The sequence below is a fragment of the Rhincodon typus genome, chromosome 30 (assembly GCF_021869965.1).
Source record: "Rhincodon typus isolate 14 chromosome 30, sRhiTyp1.1, whole genome shotgun sequence".
Taxonomy (NCBI): domain Eukaryota; kingdom Metazoa; phylum Chordata; class Chondrichthyes; order Orectolobiformes; family Rhincodontidae; genus Rhincodon; species Rhincodon typus.
The window spans coordinates 24,555,851-24,569,653 of record NC_063361.1 but is presented as its reverse complement, the minus strand read 5'-3'; the positions used below and the strand labels follow the sequence as shown (position 1 = coordinate 24,569,653).

The following is a 13,803-nucleotide window of genomic DNA, read 5'->3' as shown; positions in this document are numbered from 1 at the left end:
GTCTCGCTTTGCTACATGAAGGCAGCCAATGGGCGGGCGGCGCCTGACGTCAGGCGCCGGGCTCGCGCTGCCTCTTTGCAACATGTCGGGCTTGTTGAAGCTGGACAATGCGCTCAGGACCAAGGTAGGGGCCGGCCCAGAACCGGCGTTATTCCCGCCTGCTTCTTACCCGGCGGCTTAAACCTTTCCCTCTACACTCTCCCCTTCTTTTACCCATTTCTTACCCCTCTCACCCATCCACACAAAAAGCACAAACCCCATCCGTTGTTTCCGAAACAGGCTTTAGACCACGGCTTCACCTCCTAATTCCACCCTACCGCCCCGGGGCAGGTTTAGGGTTTTAACTCGCCCGGTTCCTACCAACCCCAGCAATCCATCCGCCGGCCTGCATCCCCGAGCCTCCCCCCCCCCCCCGCCAGGTCTGAGAAAGCCCTACATGTGACTCAGGGCGGCCTGCTGTTTGGGGGCTGCCTGCTTTCAGCTCAGACGTTGTGGCTTTCGCATTGACTCAGAATAGCAGCACGCGTTGTGTCTTGCTGCGAATAGAATGTACTTCTTTTCTAAACAAAAACAGTGCTGGAGATATTCAGGAGTTCTGGCAGCCTCTGGACAGAGTCCATACCGCTGTTAATGTTTGCTGTGTCTCTCTTTCCCCTCCGCTCCCCCAAGCAAGCTCTTCATTGCTAACCAGGCACCTGTTCATGGAACTAAATCTGATACTATAGGGCACAAGCTTTTTAAAAGTATGGCTGCTTTGGGAAGGTGGGGGACAGAACATTTATCTTTCCTTTGTGCTGAAACTAGCAATTGCACAACACCTTTATTCTATCTCCCCACTTCATCTGGAGTCTCCTCAAAACGTAACTCTTAAATAATACATTCAATAGACTCTCCTATTTTGAGTTGAGATGCAGTTGACCACTGTGGACATTTTAGCCCTATATTTGTGAACTGGGAAATGAAGTGGTACTGTGGTTAATGACTCTAGTGCCTGTTGATGTGAGAGCTAAGATTTGAAAGACTAGAGGATGCATGTTGAAATGTAGATGTGATGCAGTGGCCAGAACATAGAATAAGATAAGGCAAGTGCATAAATTGAGGATGAAGGTTGTAAGGCAGTTGGGGAGGTCTAAAGCTAGAGGACCAGTTAATCACTAATAAATCTAATGAAGAATTCAGAAGATTGTTCATCCATAAAGTCATCAGAACATGAAACTTATTACTGAAAGACAGAAGGAAATACTTAATGGCTTAGATAAAAATAGGGCTGGAAGAGATTCTATGAACATAAACACTCAGAACAATTCTGTACTTTCGAAGACTGTTAACTGCAAATATGTCTGATTATGTGGCATAAATGTATATATACCTAATTGGGGACTCTTGTGGTACAATGGTAGTGTCCTCGCCTCTGGGCCAGGAAGCCTAGGCTCAAGTCCCATTGACTTCAGATGTGTATAATAACATAGTGAAATATGTTGATTAAAAATATCTATAATGTACTAAATTGTTCTCGTGTACTTTCAACCTGTAGAATCACATAACAATAATACAACTTCTTGTTTTTTTTTAAGCATTTTTAAAAGTAAACAGCTGATGAGAAATGCATCAAGAGGTTATTCATGGCCAGAAGACGGCTGTGTGTAGGGCAGGTCATCACTGATAGTGGTTTTTCCTCAGCCGCCATTCCCAATCCCCACCGTTTTGAAGTCTTGGCGTTTTTTCAAGAATTCTGGCATAATAAATCCAGACAAATTTGTGTTAAATTGCTTAAATTTTCTAATCTACTGAAAAATATTTAGACTTCCATTTATCTTGTTTAAATATTTATATGAATTATGACCTTTTCTACCTTTTGTACCTTTTGTACCTTTTCTACCATGCTTAAATGCTGATGGTTCTATATTTGGGTTTTGTGATAAAGTTCAGATCCTAAGTCAATGTTCAAAGAGCTAATCCATCACAGGATATTATAAAACAAAAAAAATTAAATTCAGTCCCATAATGTACTGTCATCTGTTTGTAATATTGAATGTTTTACATTTACAATCTGTCTTTTAAATGTTGTATTTGGTTCTTGTCGAACTCAAACTTTTTTCACTTCTAATATTCTGTCATTCCATTGTTAGCCTTACAACCAAGTTAGGATCAACGTACAAGTTTGCAGAAGTCTTTGCTATTCACAATTTTATCCATTCAACACTGCCTCTACAAATTACTTTAATCCATTAATTACACTTGATGTTGCATTTACTATATTTTAAGCAATATTACATTTGTTTACTCTAGAATCATCTGAATCCTTCTTACAAAGCGTGTATGCTAAATTGTTCAGAAGGGTACCTTTTTAAGGTACTGCATGTACTGCAGTGATTATCAAAATGATTCATCCAAAAATATTGCTGTATTTCGTGGGATGCTTGAACTCCCTTCTGAAAGATATCGACAATCAAAAGGTTCTGAAGGAGAGTCATGCTTGACTCGAAGCATTTATTTGGTTTCTGTCTCCACAAATGCTGCCAGACCTGTTGAATTTCTCCAGAATTCGTTGCGTTTGTTTCAAATTTCCAGCATCCACAGTATTCTTATACAAAGAAGAGCAACGCACCCGGTTAGATCCCCAAAGTTCCAAAAGAATTAATGTCAAATTGACCAGGCAAAGGCTAATATCTAAATAACAGATTATAAGGTATACAGGAAAGAAAGGGGAAATGGTAGGAGGAGGGCCATTCCCACAATGATTAAGGATGAAATCACATCAATGAGATGTGGATATAGCAAGTTAAGCATTCAGTGCAGTTTTCATGGGTGTACGCCTTCTGCTGGCATCTTTAGTAAAGGCAGTGTGTTTTTAATGCGGGGTTTTATTTCTTTCATAAATTGGGGTAAGGAGACTAACAAAATCAAATCGATTTTAATAAATTAGCTGAGCGAGCAAAACTGTGACAAATGGATTTCAATGCAGGCAAATCTGAGGTTAAAGACTTTGGATCTAAAAGGATAATGAGAAGCAGAGTACTTTCTAAATGGTGAAGTAGTGATAGAATTGTCCTTTAAAAATGTTAAAAATATTGGAAGTCCAAAAAGTTTTCTGGGCGACGGGGGGTTGAGGTACAAGCATAAATGTCATGGACAGGTGCAGATAGTAATCAAAAAGGCTGATGGAATGCCAGCATTTTATATCTAGAGCCTACATTGCAAGGCGGGCAAGGTTATGCTGCAATGTACAAACTCCTATTAAACCACACCTGGACTAATGTGAACTGTTCTAAACGCTAGCTCTTAGGAAGGACACATTGACCTGGGAGGGAGTGTAACATTTGATTTATCAGAATGATCCGTGGACTCAAGGATTAAATTACAAGGGAAATGGGGTTGAGTTCCTTTTATTTGCAAATAATTAAGGGATGAGTTGATCAAAATTGTAAGGTATTATGGGTAATAGGACAAAGAAAGTTTTTCCATTGTTTAGATAGTGTCTGGGATTTGGGCACAATCAAAAATTAAGGGTGGGCATTTCAGGAGTTAAGTTAAAGAAGACTTATACGTGCAAAACCTGATAGGTTGGAACTCTGTTTTGCAAGTTACATTAGTCAATTGTTAATTTCAGATGTGAGATTGATGTACAATATTTTTGTTAACCAAAAGTAATAAGGGATGTGAAGAGAAGGTGGGTATATGGAGCAGATGTGATCTAATTGAATTGCAGAGCAGGCTCTAGAGACTAAATGATCTTGTTGCCGTTTTCCTATGACTGAAATCTGAAGAAAGATTGACATTGATTGAGATAGGGCCTAGAAAGCCTGTTAGAAAATTGTTGTGTTGTTGTGACATGTTTTTCAAATTACACTAGCCACAAAATAGATTTTATTTTCTGTTTTAGGTGGATGCTTTCAGGGAGCGAATGACCGCTGAAGTAAGTAGCAATTTGGTTTACAAAATGTTGAAAACAAAAGTTGCACGTGAAATGGCTATTTGTAATTTCACTTGGTTTCCCTCTGGCTTTGCTTCTCTTGGGAGTAAAATATCAACTTTCAGAGCCCTGCTTTAACCTTTAATTGGAAACAGGCATACAGCTATTCATTGACTTCCTGTTTGACTTCATATAGAAACCCAAATTGAGTTTATTGCAATATGGTATTACCAGTGGGATCATGGGTCAATTTTTGGCAATGGTAGGATAGATGAGGATTGTATAGGTTTTCAGACCCTGTCCCTCATGCTGTTCTCTTGATTTGGGTGAGAAGAAGTAAGTATCACAGTGCTGGCCACTGTGGTTATATCGTCCTGTGGTGGTAAATACAGGAGATCAATCTGATTTCTTCATGCACTAGCCTTTACTCAGTCCCTGATCTCGATAATGTGTTGATGGAACATCCTAACTCGATCCTGGACACCTCCCAGCAGATGTCAGAAAGTTAACAGGTGATTTGTCCAAAGACTGCTAAGTTACTTTCAGACCATTACAGAACAGCAATGGTGATGTACTAGACTTGGCTGCCTGCCTAATCACACAATGGTACATGATCTAAGATGACGGTGGGTGATAATCACAATCATACCCCTAAAAATGGAGCTGACCAGGTGTTGGAGTCCTTGTAAGCAGGAGACTCATCCTTTGCATCTGCGGGTAAAATTTTCTTCCCAACCACTGTCATATGTTTCTGGCAGATTCTCGACTGGCAGGTGTCTGGGCATATGGGATAGAATGACCCGTGAGTTAGTAGCATTCAACGTGCAGGATTTACTTTTTTCTTTCCTCAGCTGCAGCTTTGCCTTAACATTATTGTCATTAATGTCAACGCTGTTGTGCTTCAAGGAGAGTTTGTGTGCATCTGTAGCGTTTTCATCATTCTCTGGAAGGCTAGCCAGACGAGTTGTGAAAATGACCTGGTAGAGAGACCGTATTTGACAGTCTGAACACTTGTGTTTGTCTCCCTCATAGTTAACTTTACAGGAGTTTTGCCTCAGTGCTTGTAGAACTGTCCTCAAGAAAGAAAGTGGCTTTTGTTTGAGAGACCTCCCACTGAATCTGGAGAATGCGATAAGAGTTATTGCTGATGGAATTTCTCTAGCACTCTTGTGTATCTATTAGACAAAGTCCAGATCTTCTAACAACAATCACCCGCACTCCAAGATTTTTGTTTGATTTGAAGAGGTCTTTGCGGTCGAACCTTTGTTGCTGTAGTTTGAAGATGGTTGAGTTGGCACAGTTGATCCAGTGTTGGATCACCTTGTGGCCTTTTGAGAGAGGTGACTGTGTCATTCTGATAAGCGTTCAATATATTCTGAGATTTCTCTTTCAACATATATTGGAGGTGGAACCTCATTCATCTTCGTTCCAAAACTAAACACTATAGACACACGTGATCTATAGTATGTAAATGACTGCAGTGTCATTGTTCACACTAAACCTTGGAGGAGGTAAGTAAGACTTGTATAAGAATAAAGTAATATTTATTCTGTTGCTCTATTATGGCTTGAATTTTCTGTTTACGTTCTGAAAATCTTGTTTGTGATTCACGAGTTTTAGAAAACGTTTCAGGATTAGAAATTTTAGATTAAAGTTTAAAATGTTAACTGAAGGATAATTGGAAACTACTGGTTAAGAAATATGTATGCATCTTGAATGAATGCAACTGAAACAAGCCTAGCCTTATTACACTTGAAAGGTAACTTGTACTTATCTAGCAAGGTCAGAGAGTTATGGCTGCGATAGACGGTGGTCTTCTGTCTTGACATGTAATGGATCCAGAAGACCTCTTAATCCAATGAATGAAGCTGAAAGCAGCTTTTTTAAACTTAGGAGTTTCTTCATGGACATCGAGTCTGGAGAGATGGTAATTACCTCCATAAGAAATATCAAATATTAATGCTGGTTATAGAATCAAAGAATTATGTTTAATGTTATATAATTTGTTTACATTTTGATTGGACCATCCCAAGACATACTATAAAGATGGGCTGAACAAAAGGAAAGAAAAATTGCGGTGGTAGAAGTTTCTTTTGTTTAAGTTATCAGTGTGCCTTTTCAGAAAGGAGACTGTTGCAGTATTGTTTTCGTGTATGCAGTATCTCTGGACTGACAGGAGATGATTATTAGTCGGGACTTCACTTGAAGTATAGAAAATACTAATTTCTCCTTTGGGTTTCAGTACTCCACAATTGAGCCCTCCTGAGGAAATCCATTCAAATGGGCATGGAGGAATTTTCTGTTTGCCATGCGGACATGCCTTGGTATAATGTTCTACTCCTGGAAGTGGCAATACCCAATGGAGGGGTCTCTTATAAGGAGGCTCCTTCCTCTTTCCAACAGGAGCCTGGGATGAAGAATGTTGCATGCAGCAGTGCCATGCAAGACACATTTAAGTGCTGCGTGCCAGACTGTTTTTATATGTATTCTGAATGTTTTATTTTGTAACCCTTTTTAAAGAGGTAGCTTAAATTTTTGGTTGCACTTCAGCCCACTGCTCCTTATCAGTGCGCACCCAATGTACATTAGGTTTTGGCAGATCAGAAGACGGATCGTGGGCCTGCTCCTTAGTCTGGTCAAAGTGAACATCAATAGGTCCATGCAGTGGGCAGTGAAGGAGGTCATAGCACTAGACTGTGTGTGTCCTTTCCATGTTTATGCCCAAGTCCAGGTGTCAATGGAACATGGAGAGTGCACTAGCGTAGTAAAGGCCAATGTGCACTGCAGCATGAATGCATTATCATCCCTTATAATGACATTTTGGTAAGTTTCCATTGGCCTTGGGATTTTTGTTATGCTGTCCCACAAGGAGCTGTTTACTGTTTACAGTTCTCTAGAAGGATAGGATCTACTAACTTTAATGTTCAGGGTGCAGAATGTGGTTGAGTCTCAGTTGAAGCTAGAGGAAAATGTAGCTGGAAGAATTTGCAGCTAGAAAAAGACCACTACAGTGTTCATCTCAGAGCTTCGAGACAAAGAGCAGTCAACAAAATTAGCTTGGCGGCTGAGAGAAGGCAGTTTGACATTTACCAGCAACCAAAACCAGGAGAAGCAGGATCCAAAGTCTGATCTGCAGGTTGTGAAATCTGCTCCTCATTTGGTGAGATTGTTGCTGATAATCGTCGACTCCACTTCCTTGCCTTTTCCCTATAATATTTGCTTCCCTTACTGATTAAAAACCTGTCTATCTCAGCCTTAAATATGCTTGATGGCCCAGCCTCGGTAGCCTTCTTTGGTAAAGTATTCCACAGATTCATTACCCTCCTGATCGATCTTAAATGTGCAACTCCTTATTCTGAGATCATGCCCTCTAGTTCTAGGCTCTCCAACAAGGCAAAACAACTTTCTGCATCTACCACTTTAAATCTGCTAAGAGTCTTGTGTGTTTCAATAAGATTGCCTCTCAGTCTTCTATATTCCAGCAAGTACAGGTCCAAGCTACTCCATCTCTCCTTGTAAGAGAGTCCCTCCAAACCTGGTATTAGCCTAATGAATCTCCTCTTGACTACCTCCAATACCAATCTAGCTTTCCTTCGATAAGTGCTCAAGAATTGTTTGCAGTATACCAGCTGTGGTCTGACTTGTATTGTTTTAGCAAAACTTCCCTACTTTTATAATTCCATTCCTTTTGAAATAAAGACAATCATTACATTTGTCTCTTACCAGCTGAACTTGGAAGCTAGCTTTGTGATTCATGGTCAAGGACTCCCAAACCCCTCTGTTTCATAACTTTCTGACAGCTTTCTCTATTTAAAAACTATTTTAAAACTATTCAGCTTCTCTATCCTTCCTGCCAAAGTACATAACCCCACGATTCCCTATATTCCATTCCATCTGCTAAGATTTTATTCACTTTTCTTAACCTTTATTTATCCCTCTATAGACTCTACCATCCTTGCAACTAGCCTTCCCACTTATTTTTATTTCATCTGCGAACTTGGCGATAGTACATTTGTTTTGGCCCCAGAGTCACTCAATCAAAATGTTGATGATGAAGAAATCCCCAAAAAAAAAACTTAACCTTGTATGGTTACATGGATGAGAAATAATGTGAATTCCTATGGACTGTGGCATATCTTACGGGTAGGTCCTTGTGGAAGTGATCAAATTCAAGGTTCTTGGGTGGGTAGAGGGGCTGAATGGGTATAAAAAGCAGAACTGACTTCATACCATTAATTGTAAACTATTGTGTTAAGTTAGTGGTGCTTGTACAATTACAATATTTGCAGCTTTTTATTTAAATGTTTCCACGCTCCCATTTGTTCCTATTTCACTCTCGGTATCGTTATCTAAGAAGCTGTTCTGCAATGCTACTGTCTCATTTTGCTTAGTATGCCTACATATTCTCTCTTCTGAACAAACCTCACCCCAACATCCAAATAGATTAAAACCCACTCTACAGGCCTAATTATTCTGCTCACTAGGACACCAGTCCTAGCACAATTGATGTGTAGCCTGGCCTTTCTGCATAGTTTCCTTCTACCCTAGAACTAATGCCCTATGAATGGAAACCTATTCTTCCTATACCAGTTTGAGCCACACGTTTAAATACATGCTTTTATTTACCCTTTGCTGATTTGTCCGTGGCTCAGGTAGTAATCCCAGATTATTACCTTGAAGATTTGCTTTCTAATTTGGTTCCTAACACAGAACTTCCTTGTTAGGTCTGTCAATGTCGTTGGTACCAATGTGGATGACAACAACTGGATCCCTCCTTTCCCACTCCAAGTTCCTCTCCAGCCCTGAGGATGTCCTTAAACCTGGCTCCAGGCACAGCCATAGCTCACTTGTGGCTACAGTGAGCAGTATCTCTATGTCTCTAATCCTTTGTTCCCCCACATGATTATACTGTTATTACCACTGTAGCTTTACTATTATCTCCCCTTACTTTAAATAACTCCATGTATCATGATGCCTTGGTCAGCTCACTCATCCTCTGTGTATCACAGTCTCATCCACGCAACTTGCAAGAACTTAATAACTGATGGATAATTACAGGGAACAAGACATCTCAAATAATTTCCCATACCTGCCTCATCTGTGGTCACATGCTGTTGTTCCTGATCGCAGACCATATTTGAATGACCTAGTCTCGGGTGTGACCACCTCCTGGAACAAAATGTCCATGTAATGTGCCCCCTCCCTGAGGTGCTGCAATGTCTTGTAGCTCAGACTTCAGCTCCTCAGCTTAGAACCAAAGTAGTTCAAGCTGCAAACACTTGCTACAGATGTGTTTACTCTGAAACACCTTGGAGTCCAACAGCTCCACATGCTGAAGTAGCAGCAAATTATAACCTGATCTGCCATTTCTATCATGTTTTATTTCATTTATTAGCTAATCATTCTAGTATTCCTGCTGTTTACCCTTTATTGTAATTCTTTGTGTCAGAATCAATCGTAGACCTAACAAGCTACTTTTAAGAAAAAGAGAAAAATATTTAAGACCTAAACATCAACTAAAATCTTTACTTTAAAGACTAGACATACATGCAAACAGTTGTTTTGTTTAAGCAAGAGCAACCAAACACCTCTGTTTCTCCTCTGCTGACCTTAGAGTACTCAACACCGGCACTCTATTGCAAGTTGCACTTAAGGACTAAGTCACATGACATTGGCAACTTGTATATGCTCCCAACAATAGTGATCTGCCTGAGTACCTTAATGATGATCCAATTTCAATTGATATTCAATTAATCATCTCTTTCCCTGCAAGCCTTGAATAAGAAACCCTGCTTAAGAATAGCACCTATAGAATTTGAACTGTAGATTTCTACTTAATGCTCGTTACAACCTAAATTAGGCTAAATCGGGTTTGTATAAATTAAGGCTTCAGACTTTCCCAACTAATGCATGCGCTTGGTTCTGATGTGTTGCGACTGTTGCTAAACATTGCATAATCATCAATGAACCTCCCACCTTATGATAGAGGAAAGGTCATTGATGCCATTGAAGTTGGATGGGCTGAGGACACTACCTTAATGATCTGCTACAATGATGTCCTGTGGCTGAGATCATTGACCACGAGCAACCACAACCATCCTCTGTGCTAGCTATGATTCCATATCCCCCTGATTCCCATTGACACGAGTTTTGCTCAGGCGCCTTGTTACCCCATGCCAAATGCTGTTTTGGCACCAAGGGCATTCATTCTCACCTCACCCTCTGTTCTGGAGTTCAGCTCTCTTGTCTATGTTTCAAGCAAGGCTGTAATGAGGTCCAAGGCTGGCCAATGGCCCTGGCAGAACCCAAGCTGAGAGTCAGTGAGCAGGTTGTTCTTTTCCAAGTGCTATTTGATAACACTCAATACCATTTCATTACCTCTGATGGTGGAGATTAGACTGATGGGATGGTAATTGCTGGGTTGGATTTGTTTTGCTTTTTGTGCATGTGGCATAACAAGTCAATTTTCCACATTGTTGGGTAGATGTCAGTGTTGTAGCTGTACTGGGGCAACTTAACAAGGGGTGCAACTAATTCTGGAGCACAAGCCATTAGTACTATTGCAGGACTGTTCCCGAGGCCTAAAGCCTTTGTAGCGTCTAGCACATACAACTGTTTCTTTGTTATATGGAATGAATTAAATTGGTTGAAATCTGACATTTGTGATGCTAGGGACTTGAGGAGGAAGCCAACATGGATCATCAATTTGGCACTTCTGGTTGAAGCTGGATGCAAATACTTCAATGTCTTTTGCACTGATGTGCTAAGCTTCCTGTTGTTGAAACTAGAGACATTTGTGGTTGTAGTTGTTGAATTGTCCAAACCACCATCATTCATGACGGACACAGCTACAGAACTTTGATCTATCTGTTACATGTTGCTTCCAAATTGTTTTGCATACAAGTAGTCCTGAATTGTAACTCCACTGGCTTGACACTGCACTTTTAGGTACGCCTGGTGCTTGTCCTGCATGCACTTCAGCTGCAGCTGATTTCCTGGTTTGATAGTAACGGTAATGGATATGCATGGCCATAAGAGATTATAGATGTGTAGAAATCTGGTGCTGATGGCCCAAAACATCTCATGGATGCCCAGTTTTGAGTTACTGGATCTGTTTGAAGTCTCTCGTATTTAAATAGTGGTAGTGCTTCTCAGAATAATGGAGGGTATCTTCAATGTGAAGATGGGACTTTTGTCTCTACAAGGACTGTAAAGTGGTCACTCTTCAGACACATCTGTGGAAGGTAGTTTGGTGAGGGTGTGGTTGAGTAGATTTTTGCCTCATTGGTTACCTCACAACTTTCTGCTGATCCACTCTAGCAGCTGTATTGTTTAGGACTTGACCACCTCAGTCAGTAATAGTGCTATTGAACCACTCGTGATGGACATTGAAGTCCACCACCAAGAGTACATTCTGCGCTCTTTCCACCCTCAGTTCATCCTCCAAGTGTGTTCAACAATTTCTGATTTTGTCAGCTCAGTGTGGGTGGTAGATGTTAATCAGCAGGAGTTTCCTTGCTCATTTCTGACCTGATGCCATTAAGTTTCCTGATGTCCAGAGGCTATGTTGACCACTCGGGGCAATTTCTTCCTGACTGCATGCCACTGTGCTGCTGACTCCACCGAGTCTACCCCGCTCGTGGGGCAGTACATACCCAGGGATGACGATGGTGGTCTCTGAAATTGTGTCCATAAGGTACGATCCTGTGAGTATGATTGTCAGGCTGTTGCTTATCTAGTCTGAGATAGCTCTTCCAGTTTTAGCACTTGTCCCCAGGTGTTGGTAAGGAAGCCAGTGCAGGACTGACAAGGCTGTGTTTGCACTTGTCGTTTCCGGTGTCTAGGTTCATGCCAGGAGCACTGTCAGTTTCATTTCTTTCTTTAGACTTCGTAGCAGTTTGATGCGACTGAGTGGCTTACTAGGCAATTTCAGAGGACAGTTTTAAGGTCAACCACATTGCTGAATCTGGATTTACATGCAGACTAGGCCAAGTAGGGACAGCACATTCTACATTAGTAAACAAGATTTTTTTATGACACTCAACAGTGGCTGTGTGGTTACCTTCAGGCCAACTTTTATTTCCAGATTTTATTGATTTCAAATTTCACCGTCGGCCTGTGGCCAAAAGGCATTATCCTCCAGTTCTGTGACATTACCATTATGCCTCCACCATAAATAATTTTCCTGTGAGAATTTCCATATGCCATTATGGTTTGTGATACATTAGTTATCCAGCAAGTAGTACTGCTTTTATGGGAACAGTCAATTCCATGTAAAATTCTTCTGATTTACATTTATGTCTTGCATTTCAGGCAGAAGACTTGGTTGCAAGTTTCTTTCCAAAGAAGTTATTGGAACTAGATGGTTTTCTAAAGGTAAGACTCAATCATTTACTGGATATAAATAAGTTGATGATCTTAGGATAAATTCACCGAACCCAGAGCCTATACTCAAAAGGCTTGTGGATTGGGCGTAAGGTGACAACATTCTACACCTGAAAGCTCTAAACTGCCTTCCTTGCTGGAAATGAGGGATCTGTAAATTTATTGCTTTGTTACAGATGAATATTTTAATGAAAAGAACTAGTGTTCAGGGATGTGTAGATCTGCAATAACTGCCATCCAAGAATGACAAGTTTTGTGTTCAGGTTTCTCTGTATGACTTGTGCATTTCCAGTTAGTTTTGTCAATATCTTTTCATTATTGTGTTAGGCAAATAATAATGTTGTGCAAAACAATATAACTAATTCTTGAATGTGTTGAAAGAGAAATTTTGGAGGTCTTTCTATTTATGGGTAGTATTATAATGGGCACTTTCATTTGCTAAGTAATGAGAGTCAAATCTTTTGATATTTTTATTGGAAGTATCTCATTATTGTTTGTAACCAATACATTGGAAATTATTTTATTTTCTTTATCTCTCGGAAATTGCACTATTGCTGTGTTTGCACTGACTGGCTTCATGATGCACTGTTTTTGGGTTTTACTTTTGTAAATGTATCTAACACTAGATATATTCTTTCTAGGAACCCCTCTTGAACGTTTCAGATTTGGCTACTATTCATTCAGACCTCAATTTGCCGGTGCCAGAACCTATAATGCTGACCAACAGCCATGATGGTTTGGATAGCGCAGTGAGTATTTCAAAAGAGGATATGCAAGATCTCTCTTGGGACAGTTATTGTCATTGTGAACCAAATCAAATTGAAGAGATGAGCAGTTGACCCTGAAAGCTGACCTGATGTGGAGGTGCCGGTTTTGGACTGGGGTCGACAAAGTCAGAAGTCGCATGACACGAGGTTATCGTCCAATAGGTTTATTTGAAATCACAAGCTTTCAAACTTCATCTGTCAAAGGGGCTCCGCTCCGAAAGCTTGTAATTTCAAATAAACCTGTTGGGCTATAACCTGGTGTCATGTGACTTTTCTGACTGAAAGCTGACAAATTTGAATTAACTTTTAGTATTTCTGATATAATGTGAAGAAAGACTTGAAATCTGATTCCTTTCTGAGGCCGAGAATTATAGTAACTTAGACATCACAAAAAACAAAATAACAAATTGTCCAGCTTGGATCCTGTATCATTTGTGTAAATCTGTTAGGGTTTGACTGCTCTTAGGATGTAAAAGCTGGCTGCCTGTCACATTTAGTACAATGCATATGTTTGGAATGAGAGGGTCGCTTTGCATTGAGATGTGTATAATGCTTTAATCAAAGAGGTAACTATCTCATGATTTCCCCCTCATTATCAGCATTTTCAGAAATTAAAGAAGTCCTTGTGAGGTACACAATTTAGAGTACAAATGCCATGGTTTTTTTTTGTACAAGTTTTATTTTTAAGATTGTGGCAACAACATAACACAGTCTGATGCACAAGGATTCTGCTGCATG

The 13,803-nt window shown here is 40.2% G+C and overlaps 1 protein-coding gene across 1 annotated transcript in view; it reads left to right on the top strand.

The window, feature by feature from the left end:
• Positions 1–13: 13 nt before the first annotated feature.
• LOC109912277 (proteasome activator complex subunit 3) overlaps positions 14–13,803 on the top strand; it is a 33,281-nt gene continuing 19,491 nt past the window's right edge. Inside the window, exons 1-4 of the mRNA XM_020511676.2 lie at positions 14–124; positions 3,884–3,916; positions 12,227–12,289; positions 12,940–13,047. Coding sequence (XP_020367265.2) covers positions 29–124; positions 3,884–3,916; positions 12,227–12,289; positions 12,940–13,047 — 300 coding nt within the window. The 5' untranslated portion in view covers positions 14–28. The remainder of the gene's footprint in view (positions 125–3,883; positions 3,917–12,226; positions 12,290–12,939; positions 13,048–13,803) is intronic.